A 25,112-nucleotide genomic window follows, 5' to 3' on the forward strand; every position below is an offset into this window, starting at 1 on the left:
ATCAACCGGAATTTGCCAAAATATCAATTTCGCCAATTCAAGCCTAAATCTTCTCTACAACTCCAAAACCCATTCCGATCACGCTCCTAAGTCACAAATCACCTCCCGAAGCTAACCGAACCATCGGAACTCACTTTCGAGCCTTCTAACACATAAGTCAACATCCGGTTGACTTTTCCAACTTAAGCCTTCTTAAAAGAGACTAAGTATCTCATTTCTTACCAAATCCTCTCCGAACTCGAACTAATAAACTCGATCACATAAAACACGGATAACGAAGCGTAAAAAAGCTGAAATGGGGGAAATGGGGCGGTAACTCATGATACGACTGGCCGGGTCATCACAGCGGCTCCGCATCAGCGGCTCCGGATCTGCGGTCCCCAAACCGCAGATGCAAAAATACCAGAAGCAGCAAAAATACAGCAGCTGCAACATGTTCCTCAATTTCTTGTTAACCATCCGAAATCTCCCCAAGGCCCCGTGACCTCAACCAAAAGCACAAACATCACCTAATACCTTATTCAAACTTGTACCAATCCTTAAAACACTTAAAACAACATCGAACCCTCAAATTAAAGCCTAAGAACTCTGAATTTCCTCAAAATACGCTTCTGATCAAAATGTTTATCAAACCTCGTCCGAATGACCTAAAATTTTGCACACACATCACATTAAACAATACGGAGATACTCCTACTTCCAGAATTTCATTCCGACACTCAGATAAAAATCTCACTATCGGACCGGAGACTTCAAAAATTCAACTTTCGGCATTTCAAGCCTAAATTAGCTATGGACCTCCAAAACACGATCCGAACACACCCCTAAGCCCAAAATCACCTAACGGAGCTAACAGAACCATTAGATTTCCATTCCGAGGATGTCTTCACACTGTTCTGACTACGGTCAACTTTCCAACACTCGACAAATCAAAATAGCAGAAATAAACATGGGAAAAGCAGTTAATAGGAGATCGGGGCGTTAATTCTTAAGACGACCGGCCGGGTCGTCACAGCAATATATCCCTCTAGTGTAATATATAGGAAACAAAATATTAAATTATTTAATTCTAGTAAATTGTTCTAGATACCACGTTTCCACTATTTTTCACTTCTCCATTATAATATACTGGCTTATATCCCTTCATAAGTAGAATTTTATAGGAATTAACCAAAATTGAACTAATTAAGGGTAAACAAATCTGGATTATTCATGTCCAGTATTAAATACTGTACATTATGGTTTAACAATATATACCTCCAGTGCAATATACAAGAAAAAAAATATTAAATTATTTAATTAAGGTAAATTGTTCTAGATACCAAGTTTCCACTATTTTTCACTTCTCCATTATAATATACTGGTTTGTATCCCTTCATAAGTAGCATTTCCAGCTTATGTTATAGGGAGTAACCAAAATTAGTCAAATTTAGCGTAAACAATTCTGGATTTTTCACGTCCAGTATTAAATACGGACATAGTGGTTTAACAATATATAACTCCAGTATAATATACATGAAACAAAATATTAAATTATTTAATTCCAGTAAATTGTTCTAGATACCAAGTTTCCACTATTTTTTACTTCTCCATTATAATATACTGTCTTATATCCCTTCATAAGTAGCATATCTAGCATATTTCATAGGGAGTAACCAAAATTGGACAAATTTAGGATAACAAAATTCTGGATTATTCACGTGCAGTATTAAATACTGGACATTATGGTTTAAAAATATATATCTCCAGTATAATATACAGGAAACAAATATTAAATTACTTAATTCCAGTAAATTTTTCTAGATACCAAGTTTTCACTATTTTCGACTGCTTCATTATAATAAACTGGCTTATATGGCTTCATAAGTAGCATTTGCAGCATAATTTATAGGGAATAAACAAAATTGGACGAATTTAGGATAAACAATTCTGGATTATTCATGTCCAGTAGTAATTACTGGACATTATGGTTTAAACATATATACCTCCAGTGTAATATACAAGAAACAAAATATTAAATTATTTAATTCCAGTAAATTATTCTAGATACCAAGTTTCCATTATTTTTCACCTCTCCATTATAATATACTGGCTTATATGCCTTCATAAGTAGTATTTCCAGGATATTTTATAGGGATTAACAAAATTTGAACTAATTTAGAATAAAAAATTCTGGATTTTTCACATCCAGTATTAAATACTGGACATTATGTTTGAACAATATATACCTCCAGTATAATATACATGAAACAAAATATTAAATTATTTAATTTCAGTAAATTATTCTAGATACCACGTTTCCACTATTTTTCACTTCTCCATTATAATATATTGGCTTATATCCCTTCAAAAGTAGCATTTCCAGCATATTTTATAGGGAGTAACCAAAATTGGTCGAATTTAGGGTAAAAATTTTGGATTATTACAGTCCAATATTAAATACTGGATATTATAGTTTAACAATATATACCTCCAGTGTAATATACAGGAAACAAATATATTAAATTATTTAATTCCAGTAAATTATTCTAGATACCAAGTTTCCACTATTTTTCACTTCTCCATTATAATATACTGTCTTATATACCTTCATAAGTAGCATATCCAACATATTTCATATGGAGTAACTAAAATTGGACGAATTTAGGATAAAAAATTCTGGATTATTCACGTGCAGTATTAAATACGGGACATAGTAGTTTAACAATATATAACTCTAGTGTAATATATAGGAAACAAAATATTAAATTATTTAATTCCAGTAAATTATTCTAGATACCAAGTTTCCACTATTTTCTACTTCACCATTATAATATACTGGCTTATATCACTTCATAAGTAGCATTTCCAGCATATTTTATACGGAGTAACCAAATTTGGACGAATTTAGGATAAAAAATTCTAGATTATTCACGTGCAGTATTAAATACTGGACATTATGCTTTAACAATATATACCTCCAGTGTAATATACATGAAACAAATATATTAAATTATTTAATTCTAGTAAATTGTTCTAGATACCAAGTTTTCACTATTTTCCACTTCTTCATTATAGTGTACTGGCTTATATCTTTTCATAATTAGTATTTCCAGCATATTTTATACGGAGTAACGAAATTTGGACGAATTTAGGATAAAACATTCGGGATTATTCATGTGTAGTATTAAATTGTCATGACCTTTTGGGTCATCACTTGCTTTTAAAGTGAATTCTGTGTTTCGAGGCTTTGAAAACCTCATTTAGCATCACCTCGTTTTGCGTGCATTGTCTGGGCTCGTAGTTGGAAAGCCTAAATGTGAAAATCTATGAAAAATAATAAGTTTTGATTGTAAAATGAATTAATTTGACTTCGGTCAGCGTTTTGGGTAAACGAACCCGGACCCGTGATTTGATGGTCCCGAAGGGTCCGTAGGAAATTATGGGACTTGGGTGTATGCTCGGAATCGAATTCCGAAGTCCCAAGCCCGAGGAATGAATTTTTAAATAAAATTGTTTAAAGGATTTTGAAATGAATTTTGATTGAAACACGTTGGTATCGAGTCCGTATTTTGTTTCCGGTGCCCGATACAGGTCTTATATGTGGTTTAAGATAACTCTGTGAAGTTTGGTAAGAAACGGATTCCGTTTGATGTGATTTGGACCGTAAATGCAAAGTTTGATGCTTTAAGAAGTTTTGAAATATTTCATTGATTTTGAGGTTTAATTGGTTGTTATTGAGGTTATTTTGTGATTTGATCACACGGATAAGTTTGTATGATGTTATTGAGTTAGTACGTATGTTTGGTTTTGAGCGCCGAGGGCTCGTGTGTGTTTCAGATTGGTTTCGGAAGGTTTTTGGAACTCAAAAGTTGCAGGTTTTTCCAGTTTCTGGTGTGTTGATACTTTATTCTTCGCGTTCGCGGGAGGACCCTTGCGAACGCGTATCCTAGGTCGCAAACGCAAAGCATTGAGGGGTCTTCCCTTCGCGAGCTCGAGCCTGGTATCACAAACGTGAAGGCTTATAGCTTGGGCAGGGGGAGGGGTACTATACCCTATACGAGCGCGACCACCTGGACGCGAATGCGAAGGCTCGAGGAGTAACTTCTCCGCGAACACGAGCCCACTTACGCGAATGCGAAGGTCTCTCAGGCCTAACTCATCGCGAATGCGAAGACCATTTTCGTCCAGTTATTTTAAGTTTCAAAAACAGAACACATTATGGGATTTCCACAATTTTTCATAAACTTCATCTTCTCCACACCTCTTGGGCAATTTTTGAAGAACTTCTTCACCATAACCTCTAGAGTAAGTATTCTTTGACTTGTTTTCTTCCATTTTTATCAACACCCACTAGATTTCTAGGCCTAAAACATGTGATTAAGGGTAGAAAATTAGGGATTTGGGTAGAGTTAGGACTTTTTGATTATTTGGGAATTTGACCTCATTTTGGGGTCGGATTTGAAAACAAAATATATATTCGGGCTCGTGGGTGAATGGTTGATCGAGTTTTGGTCCGAACCTCGTGTTTTGACCAAGCAGGCCCGGGGTCAATTTTTGACTTTTGGGAAAGAATGATTAGAAAGCTATAATTAAGCATTGGAATTGGATAGCTTAGTGTTTATTGATGTTATGAAGTCAATTATGTATAGATACAATTGATTTGGAACCGAATTCGAAAGGAAAGTCCGTGTTTGAGGCTTGAGTTGGCCCTGGAAGTTCGAGGTAAGTGTTCGGTCTAACCTTAGCTTGAGGGATTAGGAGTTGTGTCCTATTTGCTATTTGCTTCTTGTTGAGTACGACGTATAAGCATGGTGACGAGTATCTATACGTTGGTGATGAGCATGACCGTGAGTATTAAATTGGAGTTTGTTGTGTTTTTAAATGATATTATGGATGCTTTAATTGATAATTCTCGATATTGAGCAAGGATTTAGTTTGATTTCGTGGGAATTTACTTATGATTGAGTATTGGTGTTAGCTGAGATGATTAGAAGTTGGGTAAAGATTGGTTATAGCTGTTTCTCCCTTGCCGGGATGTATTTATTTTTACTTTTGAATCCCTTGCCGGGATAGTGTAGTTTGTAGTTGATCCATTGCCGGGACTCTTGGTGTGGTTGTTGCTAAAGGAATATTAAATATATGGATCAGGTTGCACACCGCAACAATATTAAATATATGGATCGGGTTGCACGCCGCAACAATATTATATTAGATCGGGTTGCACGCCGCAACAATGTTATATTGGATCGGGTTGCACGCTGCAACAATGTTAAATTGGATCGGGTTACACGCCGTAACAGTGATATAAATGGATCGGGTTGCACGCCGCAACTGTGTTACATGATAGGGATCAGGTTGCACGCCACAACAGTGTTATTATTGTTTTGTTTTAGATTTTGAGATGTTCTCTCATATTTCTCTTTAGTTTCTGCTGGACTTGATATTTTCCCCGTAGCATGTACCCCCTTCCATTTAAATTATTTATTTCCGTTTATTTTTCCGCTATATATATATATATATATATATGTTTATTTTTCCGCAATATATTATATAACTGCACATGTTTATCTGGAGTCTGGTCCTAGCCTCGTCACTACCTCGCCGGGGTTAGGCCAGGCACTTACCAGCATATGGGGTCGGTTGTGCTGATGCTACACTCTGCACTCTGTGCAGATATCGGAGCAGCATTGGGACAGTAGCACTTGGGGAGCCAGCCGTCAGTCCATCCAGAGATCCCGAGGTAGTCCTGCAGGCGTCCGCAGGCCCGGCGTTCTCTTCTATCCATTTATATGTTCTGTTTTCACTTGTTTCCGAGACAGACTGTATTTCCTTTTTCAGACATTTGTATGTAGTACTCAGAGATAGTTCGTGAATATTGTGACGCCAGATTCCGGGTAGAGGAGTATATCGGCACTGTAGTACTGATTTTGATTATTTTAGCTGTTTAAGTTTTCCGCTTATTCTGTCATCATAATTTTTTAAAGTGTTGATTTCCTATTAATTCAAGTAGTTAAAAAGGATTAAAATGAAAGAGTTGGAATTTCTATATTTCGTGGCTTGCCTAGCTTCTACGAGTAGGCGCCATCATGACCCCCGAGGGTGGAAAATCCGGGTCGTGACAAGTTTCTATCAGAGCTCTAGGTTACATAGGTCTCACAATTCACGGACAAGCTTAGTAGAGTCTGAGGGATCGGTACGGAGATGTCTGTATTTATCTTCCAGATGCTACAGAGTTAGGAAAAACTTCATATTAGTTCTTTTTATCATGTGGTTTGGTTTCTCAATGCTAATTGAACTTCTACTCTGTTCTTTCACAGATGGCGAGAACACGCGCTTCCTCATCCGCCGTTCAGTAGCCCGAGCCCCCAACAGCAGCTCCCACGAGGGGCAGAGGGCGAGGCCGAGGACGTGCTAGAGGCCTAGGTAGGGGCAGAGCTCAGCCCCGAGCAGCAACACCAGTGGCAGAGCCTCAGGTTGACTTTGATGACAAGGTTCCGGCCCCAGCAGTTCCAGTGGGCCCAGCTCAGGTCCCAAAGGGGTTTATTGCCACCCCAGTTCTTCAGGATGCTCTGGTCCATCTAGTGGGCCTTATGAAGAGTGTTACCCGGACAGGCTTGCTTCCTATAGCACCAACCGTCTCTCAGGCTAGAGGAGGAGCCCAGACTCCTGCTACTCGCACTCCGGAGCAGGTAGCTCCCCAGATTCAGACTCCAGTGGTTCAGCCAGTTGGAGCAGTTCAGCCGGGTGTGGTAGCTCAGACCGGTGATAGAGCAACTATGTCTGCCGATGCTTTGTGGAGGCTGGATGGGTTCACCAAGCTCTTTACTACTACTTTTAACGGTGCATCTACTAAGGATCCCCAGGATTATTTAGACAGTTGTCACGAGGTTCTCAGTAACATTGGGATAGTCGAGACCAATGGGGTCGATTTTGCCACTTTTCGCTTGTCTGGATCAGCCAAGACTTGGTGGAGAGATTATTGCTTGGCTAGAACAGCCGGATCGCCAGCCTTGACTTGGGAGCAGTTTGCACAACTATTTCTGGAGAAGTTTCTCCCCATCACTTAGAGAGAGGCCTATCGGAGGCAGCTTGAGCATCTCCAGTAGGGTTCCATGACTGTTACCCAGTATGAGACTAGATTCATCGACTTGGCTCGTTATGCTTTTGTCATACTTCCTACCGAGAGAGAGCGGGTGAGGAGGTTTATTGACGGTCTTATTCAGCCGATTCGTCTTCAGATGGCTAGGGAGGCTGGCAGTGAGATCACTTTCCAGGAGGTGGCCAATGTGGCCAGGAGAGTGGAGATGGTTCTCTTGTAGGGAGGTGGTCATGGGTCAGACAAGAGGCCTCGTCATTGAGGCAGATTTAGTGGTGCCTCATCTGGAGGCAGGGATTCGTATGGTAGAGGCCATCCTCCTAGGCCCTTTCAGTCAGCACTTCAGGTTTCTCATGGTGCTTCAGGTGGCCGTGGTTCTCACATGCAGTATTCTGATCAGCAGCCCTACAGTGCACCACCAGCTTCTATCAGTGCACTGCCGCTCCCGAGTTTTTGGGGTGGTCATTCAGGTCACCAGGGTTAGTCTTAGTTTCCTCAGCCGCAGAACTCAGGTGGATGCTATAAGTGTGGTGAGTATGGTCATATCAGGAGGGCTTGTCTGAGATTGGTGGGTACTCAGTCACAGCAGCAGGGTTCCCGTGCTATGGTTCAGGCACCAGGTGTTCCACAGACTGCCCAGCCAACTAGAGGTGGGGGTAGAGGTGCTAGAGATGGAGGTAGAGGTGCTAGAGGTGGAGCTCCGACCGCTAGAGGTGGAGGCCAGCCAGCTGCAGGCCGTCCTAGAGAAGTAGTCTAGTGTGGTGGGCCCCAGCCCCGTATGCTCTTCCAGCCAAGCCCGAGGCTGAGGCTTCAGATGCAGTTATCACAAGTATTGTTCTGGTTTGTGATAGAGATGCTTCGGTATTATTTGATGTAGGGTCTACATACTCATACGTGTCATCTTATTTTGCACCATATCTGGTCATGCCTAGTGATTCATTGAGTGTTCCTATTTACGTGTCTACACCGGTGGGTGATTCTATTGTGGTAAATCGAGTCCATCGCTCTTGTATAGTTGTGATTGGGGGTCTTGAGACTCGAGTAGATTTGTTGCTCCTGGACATGGTCGTCTTCGATGTTATGTTTGGGATGGACTGGTTATCACCTTACCACACTATCTTGGACTGTCATGCCAAGACTGTGACCTTAGCTTTACCGGGTTTACCTCATTTGGAGTGGAGAGGGACTCCTGGTCATTCTACCCATAGTGTTATCTCTTATGTGAAGGCTCGACGTATGGTCGAGAAGGGGTGTTTGGCCTATTTGGCATATGTTCATGATTCTAGTGCCAAAGTTCCTTCTACCCCAATCCCGGTCGTGATGGCACCCAACACGATGCTAGGCAAGCCCGACCAATTACCACTCACAATACCTTCTTATTAGAATTCATTACCAATATTCAGAAATAGATACCAATTTAATATAAGTAGAAGTCTGAAATAAAAGATTGAAATATGTGGAAGGCCATAATGAAATTTCTACAAATGCCCAATGATCTGGTGTCACAAGTCTGAGCCTCTAATACAAGGTTTCAATAGCCTAATGCAGAAATATGTCTAAAATGCGGAATAGTAAAGAAAGATAGAGGGAGAAATCGGGTCTGCGGACGCCATGCAGCTACCTCGATAACTCCGATGAAAAACTGAACGGCAGGAAAGCTTGCTCTACACCTCAGGGACACCTGTACCTGCACACACGGTGCAGGGAGTAATGTGAGTACTCCGACCCAGTGAGTAATAACAATAAATAATGGTTAATGGTATGAAATCACGTAAAGGTACTAAGCAGTTCTATATCAAAGCAGTAAAACCATTTAAAGAACAAGTAGTAAAGAAAATTGAATGAAACTCTTTGAACCAGGTGAAAACAGGTAATTTGACAGGCATTAATCCAGTATAAATTCGCTCCTCGAGCATTTCTGTTCATTTACTTATTTCTTACCCTTAATACTCAATTCATATACTTCTCACAATAACCAATATCAAAACATATATATATACCGCTGCGGCGTACAACCTGATTCGTATATCGCTGTGGCGCACAGCCCGATCCATAATAATAATAGTCAACTACGCTCACTAGGGGTGTGCAGACTCCGGAGGGGCTCCTACAGCCCAAGCGCTATATTGCTGCGGTGTGTAGCCCGGTCCATATAAGTATTTGCTGCGGTGTGCAGCCCGATCCAATATATGTATTTGCATATTTGCTGCGGCGCGCAGCCCGGTCCATATAAGTATTTGCTGCGGCGTGCAACCCGATCCAATATATGTATTTGCTGCGGCGTGCAGCCCGATCCAATATCATATATAATATCCTCACTATTGGGTCCTCAACCCCTCTCAGTCATTATAATCACAGCCTCTCGGGCACAATAATATAAGGTAGGCATCTCAGCCCACATATTTCTCTCAGTTATGGTTAACATTTCATAACCCGGTTCATATCATTTTTAAACAATTAGAAAGATGACCGAGGATATGATTTTTAGCAAATAAGTAAGGAAAACCAGCCAAAAATCCCATAAGGGTTATACAGGTCGGCACAAGGCCCCAAACATGGCAACTAGCCCAAGTCAGGATGACAATGCATAAGTCTCAGTCAAAATGTAGTGAAAATATCAATTGGGATGGACCAAGTCACAATCCCCAATAGCAATAAACCCCACGCTCATCACGCATCGTGTGTCTCATCTCAGTATAGCACTACGTTGTGCAAAATATGGGGTTTCAAACCCTCAGGACATCATTTAAAATCATTACTCACCTCAAATTGGCCAAAGCTCTAGCTCGCTATGCCCTTGCCTCTCAAATTGGCCTCCTCGCACGTCGAATCTGACCAAAATCACAACGAACATGTCACATTATGCTAAATAAACAATACCCAATCGAAAACAATCAAAAAATATCAAAATTCTCGAAATTGGCAAAACCCGAGCCCCGGGCCCACTTCTCGAAATTCAAAATTTTTTACATCAACGGGTTCCTTATCTCCCCACGAGTTCATACATTCCAAAAGTTCTCAAATCCGACCCCAAATGGTCCTCCAAATCCCAAGCCCTATTATTTCCATTTTTAGCAAGAATTCAATGATTTTCTAGGTGGATTTCACAATATAAATGAGTTTTAGGTCCGAAATTCTTACCTCCAAACGTTTCTCCTTGAATCCCTCTTCAATCTCCTTCAAAAAGCTCTCAAAATGATCAACTATGGCTGAAAAATGGACCCAAATTGCGGACAAGAGGACTTAAAAACATTCTGCCCATGCTTCATCGAGGTGTACCTTGTGCTGTGCAGGTTGTACATCCTCTTACCATTTTCCCTGTTGTACACCTTCTGTTAAAACGCCTCTAACGCCTTGTGGAAATATCCAAATGACAAACGGTTTGAATATTTAAAATCTAGACTCGAAGATATTTCATTTGATAGGTTGTACACCATATAACTCTTTATATATTCCGAGATATGAGCTTCTAAAGTGCATTAGAAAATTTTGTCAAAACTGATCCACCAGCCATATTCGATTCATCATAACTTTCTGATAGAATATTCAAATCATGAATGGTTTAACTTTATGGAAACTAGAATGCAAGAGATACAACTTTTATGTTTTACACTTTTTCTTATTCCTTAAATATTTCAAGATATGAGCTTCCAAACTGGACTACTCGCACCGGAAATTTTCTGGTGCACAGCTGAAGCTATACAAAAATCTGCAACTTTTCCAAAGATGAAATAATCCGTTTAACCACCCGAAACTCACCCGAGGCCACTGGAACCTCAACCTAAAGCACCAACACATCCTAAAACATCATCCAAACTTGTTCCAATCATCAAAATACCTCAATTAACACCAAAACCATCAAATTACATCGAATTCAAGCCTAAGTTCTTCTAAAACTTCCAAAACACACATTCGATCAAAAACCCAACCAAACCACGTACGAATGACTTGAAATTTTGCACACATATCCCAAATTACCTAACGAAGCTACAACAACTCTCAGAATTCCATTCTGACTCCCGGATCAAAATCTCGCCTATCAACCGGAAATTGCCAAAATACTAACTTCGCCAATTCAAGCCAAATTCTACACCGGACCTCCAAAACCACTTCCTATCACACTCCTAAGTCAAAAATCACCTCCCGGAGATAACCAAACCATCGGAATTCACATCTGAGCCCTCTAACTCATAAGTCAACGTCCGGTTGACTTTTCCAACTTAAGCCGTCTTAAAAGAGGCTAAGTGTCTCATTTCCTACCAAAACCACTCCAAATCAACTCGATCACACAAGATACGGATAACGAAGCATGAAGAAATAGAAAATAGGGAAAACAGGGCGGTAACTCATGAGACGATGGGCCGGGTCGTCACATCCAGGGGAGAATTTACTTGGGAAAGGGTGGGTCACGTGAACCCATCCCCCTCTCCCTAAACTGTGTATAGCAACAGTAAATTTCAACATAAAATACTTAAATTTGTATGGGTGAACCCACCCTCAAGTGAGCATTGTAGTGTACTGGTAGAGGAGTGCACCTTCCATTTACCAGATCAGTAGTTCGATTCCCCACATTTCCTCTTTTAAAATTATCCATTATTTCACTTTTTAATAATTAATAGATTGGGTACATCAAATGCTCCTGGCCCACCATGTAAAGTTTTCTGCTCCTTTAGCAGAGACGATTCTTTCTTTTTTTCCTCTTTTTATTACCTAATAGTAGTGCACAACTCCTTCTTTAGTCACTTTTCAAAATCCCTAAATCAAAAGCACCTCTCCATAAAACACTCTCTAGCCCCAAGTCTTTTACAACAGCAAAATACCAATTTTTTTGCAAACTAAGGTCACATATTTTTCCAATTTCTTTATCAATCTTACTGCTTCTTTTGTTTCTTTATCTTTTTTCTTTGATTTGTGAAGTACTGAAGTTGGGTTGAAATATTATTGATTATTTGAATGTTTAAAATTTATTTTGACAGTCAAGAACGGGAAGAAGTGTTATAATCGGCATCGACAAGCTTTAAATCTCGTCTTCAGCTCTTTAAAATTGGTATTTCTCTTTGCCTCTTCACTTCTTTATCTTCTCAAAGTAATGTCATTCTTGTCAATATTACCCTATCCATATTTGTTTGAATTTTTTGTTTTAAAAGTACTGAAACTATTGATGGCTTGTTGCTGCACTTCTTAAAAAATGACATTAACTTTCTTATTCCCAAATAGTTGCCCACTACTTGTAACTTGTAATTCTTCTAATTGTGAACTTGTGATTTTTGTGATTGTGATTGATTTGTACTTTTATAATTTTTTTGGATTCAATTTGAGTAGAATTGTGAAAATTTGATTTTGTAGGAAAGGTAATCCTGACATTGAAATGGATAAATTTCTCATCAAGCTAAATTTTGGCCAACCAAGTTCTAGTTTTAGTCGGCCATCTACGAGTTCACAAATAAATCCGGAAATTCAAAGGGAAACACATCCTTCCCCACATTTAGAGCTTAATTTGGAATCTCTTGAAGTGGATCCCAAAGAAAGATTACCTATTTCGAGTTATGGTCCTAATATTCGAGATGAAATGAGGAGATATTATATTCAAATGGGGCCTTGTAAACCGATAGGCCATGTATTTCCTAAAACTAAGTTTGGGAACAAAATGCGTCAATTTTGTCCCACTTGGTTCAAAGGACCATATTCTCAATGGTTGGAGTATATCATTAAAGCGGATGCTGCATTTTGTTTGTGTTGCTATTTATTCAAGAATGAACTCGAAAGTCGTGGTAATGGGGGAGATGCATTTACAAAAGACGGTTTTAGAGGTTGGAACAAAGCCGTGGAAAGACTTAAGGCACATGTTGGTGATGTGAACGATATCCATCATAAGTGTTTTAATAGGATGCAAGATTTGAAAAATCAACGTCAATCGATTCTTTCTTCTTTTGACAAGCAAAGAGAAAAAGTAAAAAGTGATTATCGTATGCGCTTAAAAGCCTCAATAGATGTGGCAAGGTTTCTCTTAAGATCGGGATTTCCATTTCGTGGACATGATGAAAGGGAAGATTCTGAATATAAAGGCCCTTTTCTTGAACTTTTGGAATGGCATGGCGATATGCATCCGGATGTGAAAAAAGTAATATTACGCCATGCTCCACAAAATGATATGATGATTTGTCCGACAATTCAAAAGGAGATTGTGGAAACTTGTGCTAAAGAAACAACTAAAGCTATTATCGAAGACTTGGGTGGTGATTTTTTTGGAATATTAGTTGATGAATCAAAAGACATCTCACATAAGGAGCAAATGGCTCTAATTTTGAGATATGTCAACAAAAGTGGAATGATTATAGAGCGATTCTTGGGTATTTTCCATGTGAGTGACACATCTTCCCAACCATTACAAAAAGAGATTTATTCTTTGCTTTTGAAACATTCATTAAGTCCATCCAAGATACGTGGACAGGGTTATGATGGTGCTAGTAATATGCAAGGGGAAAAATGGCCTCAAATCTTTGATTTTGAAAGATACTCCATCTGCATATTCTATTCATTGTTTTGCTCATCAATTGCAACTAACACTTGTAGCTCTTCCTAAAAAGCATTCGAATGTGGATAATTTTTTTTATGTTGTCCCTAATGTTTTGAATACTATTGGAGCTTCTTTTAAGCGCAGGGATTCACTTCGGCAACATCAATTGGATAAATTGGAAGAGTTGATTAAAGTTGGAGAAGTTCTTACCGGACAAGGTTTGAATCAAGAAGGAGGCCTCCAACGACCGGGTAATACTCGTTGGGGGTCTCATTATAAGACCTTGGACAATTTCATAGTTTTATTTTCTTCAATTGTTAATGTGCTTAAAGATATGAAACATGAGTGTCTATATCATCTTGATAGATTTTCCGCACAAAATCTTTTGAGCATGATTCAAGAATTTGCATTTGTATTTATGTTGAACTTGATGTTTAAGGTGTTGTTGTTGACTAATGAATTGAACAAAGTTCTACAAAAGAAAGATCAAGATATCGTTATTTCTATGGGAATGCTTGACCTTGCAAAGAAAAGACTACAAAAGATGAGAGAAGAGGAATGAGACTCTTTGATGGAGGAGGTTTGCTCATTTTGTATTAAACATGACATTGCAATTCCCAACATGGATGAAGACTATGTTATTGGAAAGTCTAAACGTAAGAGATCCGAAGTTTCCTATTTACATCACTTTCGTATGGAAGTATTTTATGCCGTCATTGATTTGGAGCTTCAAGAGCTTAATAGCCGTTTTGATGTAGTGACTAGTGACTTACTCCTTGGTATGGCTAGTTTGAGTCCGGTTGATTCATTTAAAATTTTTGACAAGAACAAGATAATGAAACTGGCCAAGTATTATCCAAGTGAATTTGATGAAAACAAGCTTCGGGAACTTGGTTTTCAACTTGATAGCTTCATTGTCTATGCTCAAAAGTGTGATAGCAAGTTTCTTAACTTGAAAGGAATTAAAGATCTTGCTAGAGTTATGGTTGAGACAAAAGTTGATCAGACTTGGACACATGTATATTTACTTGTGAAGTTGACTTTGATTATACCTATTGCTACCGCAAGTGTGGAAAGAGCATTCTCATCGATGAAGTACATCAAAAATGATCTACGCAATAGAATGGATGAAGATTTTTTAGACAATTGTTTAGTTTGCTCTATAGAGTGTGGAATATTTAAGACTGTAAGTAATGATGTTATTATTAACCGTTTTCAAAGTATGAAAACTCGTCGAGGACAATTGTAAAGTGAATGATGTTTTTTTTGTGTGACTATAATATTAATTATAGTTTGCTCATGAACTTATTGTCATTGTAAAATTATACTTGTTGTTCCTATATCATACCAATGTCTATAAAACTTTAACGGTGCACCCATTCTCTTCAAATCCTGGATACGCCTCTGGTCACATCCTCCCCAACTTAAACAAACGCTCATCCTCGAGCGAGTCAAGAAACATACCTGAAGCCTCAAACATGTGAGGATATCTGCTCCGCATCTCTCGCTCGGTCTCCCAGGTAGCTTCCTCTATGGGCCGACCTCTCCACTGCACTTTTACCGAAGATATATCCTTTGACCTCAATTTCCGAACCTGACGACCCAAAATAGCCACTGGCTCCACATCAAAGGTCAAATCATCATCCAACTAAACCGTGCTGAAATTCAAAACATGGGACGGGTCCCCAACATACTTCCGAAGCATAGAAACATGAAATACCGGATGCACACTCGACAAGCTGGGTGGTAAAACAATCATATAAGCCACCTCCCCAATCCTCCTAAGTACCTCAAAAGGTCCAATGAATCGTGGACTCAACTTTCCTTTCTTTCCAAATCTCATAACACCCTTCATGGGCGAAACCTTCAGCAAGACCTTCTCACCAACCATGTAGGATGCATCTCGAACTTTTCGGTTCGCATAACTCTTCTGGCGCGACTATGCTGTACGAAGCCTTTCCTGAATAACCTTCACCTTCTCTAAGGAATCCTAAACCAAATCTGTCCCCAGTAGCCTAGCCTCGCCGGGCTCGAACCAACCAACTGGAGATCTACACCGCCTCCCATACAACGCCTCATACGGAGCCATCTGAATACTCGACTGGTAGCTGTTGTTGTAGGCAAACTCTGCAAGTGGCAAAAACTCATCCCATGAACCTCCAAAATCGATTACACAAGCACGCAACATGTCCTCCAATACCTGAATAGTACGCTCGGACTGTCCGTCCGTCTGAGGATGAAACGTTGTGCTCAACTCCACCTGAGTACCCAACTCTCTCTAAATGGCTCTCCAAAACTGTGAAGTAAACTGAGTACCTCTATCTGAGATGATGGAAACTGGAACACCATGCAACCAAACAATCTCCCGGATATAAATCCCTGCCAACCGCTCTGAAGAATAGGTAGTACATACATGAATGAAGTGCGCGGACTTGGTCAGCCGATCCACAATCACCCAAATAACATCAAATTTCTTCGAAGTCCGTGGAAGTCCAACAACAAAGTCCATAGTGATCATCTCCCACTTCCACTCGGGAATAACCATCTGTTGAAGTAAGCCACCCGGTCTTTGATGCTCATATTTCACATGCTGACAATTGAGACACCGAGCTACAAATCCCACAATATCTTTCTTCATTCCTCTCCACCAATAGTGCTGCCTCAAATCTTGATACATCTTCGTGACACCCGGATGAATAAAATACCGCGAGCTGTGGGCCTCTTCCAGAATTAATTCTCTAAGCCCATCCACATTGGGCACACAAATCCGGCCCTGCATCCGCAACACACCATCATCACCGATGATCACATCTCTGGCATCATCATGCTGAACTCTGTCCTTAAGGACAAGCAAGTGCGAATCATCATACTGGCGCTCTCTGATGCGATCATATAAGGAAGACCGAGAAACCACGCAAGCCAATACCCGATGGGGCTCCGAAATATCTAGTCTCACAAGCCGATTGGCCAAAGCCTGAACATCAATTGCAAAGGGTCTCTCCCCAACTGGAATGTACGCCAAACTCCCCATACTTACTGTCTTTCGGCTCAAAGCATCGGCCACTACATTGGCCTTTCCCGGAAGATACAGAATAGTAATATCATAATCCTTAAGCAACTCTAGCCATCTCCGCTGCCTCAAATTAACATCCTTCTGCTCGAACAAATGCTGAAGACTGTGATGATCCGTGAATACTTCACAAGATACGCTATACAAATAGTGCCTCCAAATTTTCAATGCATGAACTATGGCAGCCAACTCCAAATCATGAACAGGGTAGTTCTTCTCATGGAGTTTCAACTGATGAGAAGCATAATCAATCACTCTACCCTCCTGCATCAATACACAGCCAATCCCAACTCTCGAAGCATCACAATATACGGTGTATGAACCTGAAGTTGATGGCAAAACCAACACTGAAGCTGTGGTCAAAGCTATCTTGAGCTTCTGAAAGCTCTCCTCACACTCGTCCGACCATACAAATGGTGCACCCTTCTGAGTCAACTTGGTCAAGGGCGATGCAATGGATGAAAATCCCTGAATAAACCAGCGATAATAGCCTGCTAACCCAAGAAAGCTACGAATCTCTGTGGCTGAGGATGGTCTAGGCCAACTCTGAACCGCCTCTATCTTCTTTGGATCAACCTGGATACCCTCGCTGGACACTATATGTCCCAAGATTGCCATTGAACCGAGCCAGAACTCACACTTGGAGAACTTCGCATAAAGCTTCTCCTCCCTCAATTTTTGCAACACTACACGCAAATGCTCTGCGCGCTCCTCCTAACTACGCGAGTACACCAGAATATCATCAATGAATACAATGATGAATGAATCCAAATAAGGATGAAATACACTGTTAATCAAATGCATGAATGCTGCTGGGGCATTGGTCAGCCCGAAATACATGACAAGAAACTCATAGTGACCATATCTAGTCCTGAAAGCAGTCTTAGGAATATCTAAATCCCTGATCTTCAACTGGTGATAGCCCGAGCGAAGATCAATCTTGGAGAACACACTCGCTCCCTGAAGCTGATCAAATAAGTCATCAATGCGAGGCAAAGGATACTTGTTCTTCACTGTTACTTTATTCAATTGCATTTAATCAATGCACATTTTCATTGTGCCATCTTTTTTTTTTCACAAATAAAACTGGCGCACCCCAAGGTGACACACTAGGCCGAATGAACCCCTTATCTAGGAGTTCCTGAAGCTGCTCTTTCAACTCTTTCAATTCTGCTGGTGCCATATGATATGGCGGAATGGAAATGGGCTGAGTGCCCGACACCAGGTCAATACCAAAATCAATATCCCTGTCCGGCGACATGCCCGGCAGGTCCGCAGGAAATACATCGGGAAATCCCTCACAACTGGGACAGAATCAATACTAGGAGTCTCAGCTCCAACATCTCGCACAAAAGCTAGATATGACAGACAACCCTTCCCAACCATACTCTGGGCTTTCAAAAAAGAAATCACTCTGCTAGGAACATAATCAGTCACACCACGCCACTCGATCCGCGGTACACCCGGCATAGCCAAAGTAACTGTCTTAGCATGACAGTCTAGAATAGCATGACACGGAGATAACCAATCCATGCCCAAAATAACGTCATAGTCCATCATGCTCAATAGCAATATATCAACTCGGGTCTCCAGACCCCCAATAGTCACAACACATGACTGGTACACACGGTCCACAATAACAGTATCGCCCATCGGGGTAGATACGTGAACATGTAAAGAAAGAAACTCCCGGGGCATACCCAAATAATGAGAAAAATATGAGGACACATAAGAATAGGTGGAACCGGGATCAAATATTACAACAACATCTCTGTGGCAGATTGAGACAATACCTGTGATGACAACATCTGAAGCAATGGCATCTGTCCGGCCTGGAATAGCATAGAAACGGGCCTGGCCACCGCCTGAGCAACCTCCCCCTCTGGGGCGACCCCTGACTGCCTGACCTCCACCCCTAGCTGGCTGGGCGGGTGGTGAAATAACTAGAGCGAAAGTCGAGGGCTGACCCCTCTGCTGATACTGAACATCATGAAGTCGAGGACACTGCCTCCTCATATGCCCAAACTCTTCGAACTTGTAACAACTACCCGGTGCTGGAGGTAGGGACTGAAGGGAACCTCTGGCACTAGAAGGACCAGTAGAATGACCTTCCACGGAAGAACCCTGTACTGATGGAGCACGAGATGAACTCTGAGCTAGGAGGGCACTTAGTGAAGGCTGACCCTGCTGAGAACCATGATAACCATGACCTAAAGATCCCCCGCGATACTCTGGACGGGCCGACTGAGTGGGCCTGAAAGAACGGGCTCTACCATGCTGGAACTGGCCCCTAGACGGAGCACCACTGAAACTACCAAAACCTCGAGGCCTCTTGGCCTCCCTCTCCTCTCTATCCTGCCAGCGAGCCGTCTCAATCTCCCGAGCAATATCAACCACCTCCTCAAATGAAACACCCAAAACTCTCTCTCTAGTCATCAAGATACGAAGATGGTAATTAAGGCCATCAACAAATCTCCTGATCCGCTCACAATCGGTCGGAATCATCCAACTAGCATGACGAGCCAACTCAGAAACCTTGCCTCATACTGAGACACAATCATATCTCCCTACTTTAGCCACTCAAACTGCCTGCGCAGCTCCTCCCTGCGGGACTGTGGTACATACCTCTCCAAGAAGAGAGTGGAGAACTCCTGCCAAGTAAGGGGCGTTGCACCAACCGGCCTACGCCTCTCATATGCCTCCCACCAAGTGAAGGAAGCCCTAGTAAATTAAAAAGTAGTAAATGCCACACCATTAGTCTCAAGTATCCCTGCTGTACGGAGCATCCGCTGACACTTGTCAAGAAAACCCTGGGCATCCTCGCTCTCATCACCACTAAATGACGGAGGCTAGAGCCTGCCAAACCTCTCAAGATGGCGGTGCTCATCATCTGGCATAACTGGTACTGCAAACTCCTAAGCTGGTGCAACTGGCTGAGTTGGAGGTGCCTCCAGGGTCTGCAATCCCTGTACCACCTGCTCAGGTGTGCGAGCAGCGGGGGTTTGGTTGCCTCCCCCGACCTGTGAAGTAGCCGCTGCTGTGGTAGCTGAAACTGCCTGAGCTAGGCCAGTGCAAACTGTTAGGATCTGAGCCAAGGTCTCCTGTAGACCCGAAATCACAATAGGCACTGCCAGTGCCTGGACTGGAACAGGGGAAACTGGTGGATCAATAGGTGCTGCCCTTGCTACCCTGCCTCTGCCACAACGACGACCGCGTCCACGGCCTCTGGTGGCCTTAATGGGTGGCACTGGTGGTCGTCCACCTCGTCTAGTAGCACGAGTCCTAGCCATCTACGAGAGAATAGGATAACAGAAGTTTAGTTCTCGGATCAACCAAAGTCGCATGACAAGAATTTCAAGAATATGAAGTTTTTCCTAAAGGTTCTGCAGCCTCTCGAGGATAAATACATACGTCTCCGTACCGATCCGCGAGACTCTACTAAACCGGCTCAAACTGGACAAAGCTCTAGCTCGCTATGCCCTTGCCTCTCAAATTGACCTCCTCGCGCGTCGAATCTGACCAAAATCACAACGAACATGTCACATTATGCTAAAGAAACAATACCCAATCGAAAACAATCAAAAATATCAAATTTCTCGAAATTGGCAAAACCTGAGCCCCGTGCCCACTTCTCGAAATTCAGAAATTTTTATATCAACGGGTTCCTTATCTCCCTACGAGTTCATACATACCAAAAGTTCTCAAATCCGACCCCAAATGGTCCTCCAAATCCCTAATCAAAATCTCAAAATCCAAGCTCTATTTCTTCCATTTTTAGCAAGAATTCAATGATTTTCTAGGTGGATTTCACAATATAAATGAGTTTTAGGTCCGAAATTCTTACCTCCAAACGTTTCTCCTTGAATCCCTCTTCAATCTCGTTCAAAAAGCTCTCAAAATGATCAACTATGGCTGAAAAATGGACCGAAATCGTGGACAAGAGTACTTAAAAACATTCTGCCCAGGCTTCATCGAGGTGTACCTTGCGCTGTGAAGGTTGTACATCCTCTTACCATTTTCCCTGCTGTACACCTTCTGTTAAGATGCCTCTAACGCCTTGTGGAAATATCCATATGACAAACGGTTTGAATATTTAAAAACTAGACTCGAAGATCTTTCATTTGATAGGTTGTACACCATATAAATCTTTATATATTCCGAGATATGAGCTTCTAAAGTGCATCAGAAAATTCGGTCAAAACTGATCCACCAACCATATTCGCTTCATCATAACTTTCTGATAGAATATCCAAATCATAAATGGTTTAACTTTCTAGAAAGTAGAATGCAAGGGATACAACTTTTATGTTTTGCACTTTTTCTGATTTCTTATATATTTCAAGATATGAGCTTCCAAACTGGACTCCTCGTACCAGAAATTTTCTGGTGCACAGCTGAAGCTAAACAAAAATCTGCAACTTTTCCAAAGATGAAATAGTCCGTTTAACCACCCGAAACTCACCTGAGGCCACTGGAACCTCAACCAAAAGCACAAACACATCCTAAAACATCATCCAAACTTGTTCCAATCATCAAAATACCTCAATTAACACTAAAACCATCAAATTACATCGAATTCAAGCCTAAGTTCTTCTAAAACTTCCAAAACACGCATTCGATAAAAAACCCAACCAAACCATGTCCGAATGATCTAAAATTTTTCACACATATCCCAAATCACCTACGAAGCTACATAGACTCTCGGAATTCCATTCCAACTCCCGAATCAAAATCTCGCCTATCAACCAAAAATTGTCAAAATACTAACTTCGCCAATTCAAGCCAAATTCTACACTGGACCTCCAAAACCACTTCCGATAACACTCCTAAGTCACAAATCACCTCCCGGAGCTAACGGAACCATCAGAATTTACATCCGAGCCCTCTAACTCATAAGTCAACTTTTGGTTGACTTTTCCAACTTAAGCCTTCTTAAAAAGGCTAAGTGTCTCATTTCCTACCAAAACCACTCCAAATCAACTCGATCACACAAGATACGGATAACGAAGCATGAAGAAATAGAAAATAGGGAAAACGGGGCGGTAACTCATGAGACAATGGGCCGGGTCATCACAGGTTCCTTCCATTGATTCTGCGCCCGTTGTTCGTGAGTTTCCTGAGGTATTCCCTTCAGACCTGCCGGGTATGCCACCCGACATGGATATTGATTTTAGCATTAATTTGGCTTCTAGGCACTCAGCCTATTTCTATCCCGTCGTATCGTATGGCCCCGCCTGAGTTGAAGGAGCAGTTGCAAGATTTGCTTGAGAAGAGTTTAATTAGACCCAGTGTTTCGCCTTGGGGTGCGCCGGTGTTGTTTATTAAGAATAAGGATGGGTCAATGAGAATGTGTATTGATTACTGGCAGTTGAACAAGGTTACAATCAAGAATAAGTATCCATTGCCGAGGATTGATGATTTGTTTGATCAACTTCAGGGTGCCAAGGTATTTTCGAAGATTGATTTAAGATCTGGCTACCATCCATTAAGGATTAGGGCATCCGATGTCCCTAAGACAGCTTTCCGCACTCGGTACGGGCATTATGAGTTCTTGGTTATGTCATTCGGGTTAACAAATGCCCCAGCAGCTTTTATGGATTTGATGTACCGAGTGTTCAGGCCTTATTTGGACTCGTTCATGATAGTCTTCATTGATGATATTTTGATTTATTCCTACAGCCGGGAGGAGCACGAGCGGCATCTTAGAGTGGTTCTTCAGACTCTGAGGGATAGTCAGTTATATGCTAAGTTCTTGAAGTGTGAGTTCTGGTTGAGTTCAGTTGCATTCCTAGGTCATGTTGTATCGATAGAGGGTATTCAGGTTGATCCGAAGAGGATTGAGGCAGTCAAGAACTAGCCTAGACCAGCATCAGCTACAGAGATTTGAAGTTTCTTAGGATTGGCAAGCTACTATCGTCGGTTCGTGGAGGGGTTCACATCTATCGCAGCCTCGATGACCAGGTTGACCCAGAAGGGTGCCCAGTTCAGATGGTCGGATGAGTGTGAGGCGAGCTTTCAGAAGCTCAAGACAACCCTGACTACGACACCAATGTTGGTTTTGCCCACAGATTCAAGGCCTTATACAGTCTATTGTGATGCATCTCGTATTTGACTTGGTGCAGTGTTGATATAGGATGGCAAGGTCATTGCCTATGCTTCACGGCAGTTAAAAATTCATGAGAAGAACTATCCTGTTCATGATTTGGAGTTGGCATCCATTGTTCACTCATTGAAGATTTGGAGGCATTATCTATATGGCGTGACATGTGAGGTGTTCACGGATCACAAGAGTCTTCAGTATTTGTTCAAGCAAAAGGAGTTGGATTTGAGGCAGCGGAGGTGGTTGAGTTGTTGAAAGACTATGATATCACTATCTTATATCATCCGGGAAAGGCCAATGTGGTGGCTGATGCTTTGAGGAGGAAGTCAGCCAGTATGGGTAGTCTTGCTTATATTCCGGTCAGTGAGAGACCGCTTGCTTTGGATATTCAGACTTTGGCCAATCAGTTCGTGAGGTTGGATGTTTCTGTCACGACCTAAAATCCACTAAGGGTCATGATGGCGCCGGACACTACTGTCAGGCAAGCCAACCAAAATACTTAATTAAATTCTCATTTAAAATATTCCGAAATCACTTCTTTTATACGTTTAAACAGTACATCGCAAATTCCTCTAAATAAATAATGAAACATTTAACAACTTTTAAAATTTCTGAATAAACCCATAGACATCCCAGAATCCGGTGTCACAAGTGCAGGAGCAATTTCTAAGAAATAATGTAATACAACAACCGTCCGGAATACAATATTAGACAGAAAATAAATATAGTAATCTGAAAGAGAGGCTGCGGGTCGTCTCGGAAATGCAGCTCACCTAAATCTCCGTATCAACCATGCTGCTACGCTCACTAGGACACTAGAGATGTATGTTCCTGTGCAACAAAAATGCACAAAAGTGTAGTATGAGTACGAAAACAACGTGTACCCAATGAGTATCCCGTCTAATCTCAAAGAAGTAGAGACGAGTGGTCGACTTTGACACTTACTAGTGGTCCAATAATGATATATTATTAATGCGAATAATCATGGATTTATTAAGAATGACAGTAATTTCAAATAAGTCACGAACAAGTAAAAGTTCCTTTTTATATTAATGGTCTCCGGATTCATAATCCATTAGTTTTCAATTATCTCAGGTAGGGGAGAGCAAATATCAATATCAATAAATCTCAAGGCAAGCAATACAAGCATGCGCAAATCATGTCGAGGTCGTACGACCCGATCCAACAATATTTAAATTGTGCACCACCGAGGGTCGAACGGCACGAACCATAGATGCATCTATTACCCTGCTCGCGAATCATACATGTGACGCGGTCAAATATAAATAAACACAACAATCAGTCAATCAAGAATTCATCAAGGAACAATTATCTAAGGAAAAGCCAATTCTCTTTTAACAATTCAAGAAAATGAAGTTTAATCTTTTTAGAAATTTATTTACTAGTTCGATGTGATTTAAGCAAATCAAACTGTCAATAAGATTATAGATATTCCAAATATAGCATGCTTTTGAGTCCTAAACTACCCGGACTTAAACATAATAGTAGCTACGCACGGACTCTCGTCACCTCGTGCGTACGTAGCCCCCACAAATAGGAGCACATAACCAATTAACTCACCTATGGGGACAATTCCCTCTTACAAAGTTAGAAAGGAGACTCACCTCGCTCCGAAGATCCATAACTGGCATTCCACGCTCTTTCGAAGACTCGCATCGATGCACAATGCTCCAAAACTAGCCAATAATTATGCAAATCCATTAATATATGTTCAATTACTCATTACAATCCAATTTATAACAATTCCAAATCCTCAATCAAAAAGTTGACAAAATTGCCCTCGGCCCACATGCCCGGATTCCTAAATTTTTCGAAGATAAAGTTTACCCATGAACTCACGGACTCAAATACCTGATTTCTCTTCATTCCTTACCCAAAATTGTGATCAAAATTCAAGAATACGAATTTTCTTGGTTTCCCCTCACACCCCAAGTGTTCTACCAATTTACATGCTAAAATCCATACATAATCGATATATTTAACTCAAGATATGTGGGATAAGCTTACCTTATCGTTGATGATGAAAATCCCCTCTTGAAACTCTCCAAAAATTGCCAAGCCAAGAAAATATGAGAGAAAATGGCCAAATCCTGATTTTTAAAAGAACCATTCTGCCTCCAGCACTTCTGCACCTGCGGTCCCTCGACCGCTTTTGCAGTTCCGCAGGTACGACACTTCTACCGCTTCTGCAGATATCTCACCAGGCCCTCCATTCCGCTTCTGCGACTCAACCGCCGCAGGTGCGGTCCCTCTTCTGCAGCTGCTCGACCGCATCTGCGTTCCCTTCACTTTTGGCCCAAACCGCATATGTGACTCCTCTGTCCGCT

General features: G+C 41.2%; 2 protein-coding genes across 2 annotated transcripts; both read left to right on the forward strand.

Annotated features, from left to right (window-relative positions):
- The first annotated feature begins 12,724 nt into the window (after positions 1 to 12,724).
- LOC107759905 (uncharacterized) lies at positions 12,725 to 14,156 on the forward strand. Its single transcript, XM_075219060.1, has 3 exons — positions 12,725 to 13,544; positions 13,651 to 13,812; positions 13,927 to 14,156. Exons 1-3 carry the CDS (start codon positions 12,725 to 12,727, stop codon positions 14,154 to 14,156), a joined length of 1,212 nt encoding a protein of 403 aa, XP_075075161.1.
- A 60-nt stretch (positions 14,157 to 14,216) lies between these two features.
- On the forward strand, positions 14,217 to 14,843 carry LOC142162653 (uncharacterized). The gene has a single exon (XM_075219066.1). It carries the CDS (start codon positions 14,217 to 14,219, stop codon positions 14,841 to 14,843), a length of 627 nt encoding a protein of 208 aa, XP_075075167.1.
- Positions 14,844 to 25,112: the final 10,269 nt, after the last annotated feature.

Source organism: Nicotiana tabacum, chromosome 1 (genome assembly GCF_000715075.1).
Source record: "Nicotiana tabacum cultivar K326 chromosome 1, ASM71507v2, whole genome shotgun sequence".
In the NCBI taxonomy this organism is placed as follows: Eukaryota; Viridiplantae; Streptophyta; class Magnoliopsida; order Solanales; family Solanaceae; genus Nicotiana; species Nicotiana tabacum.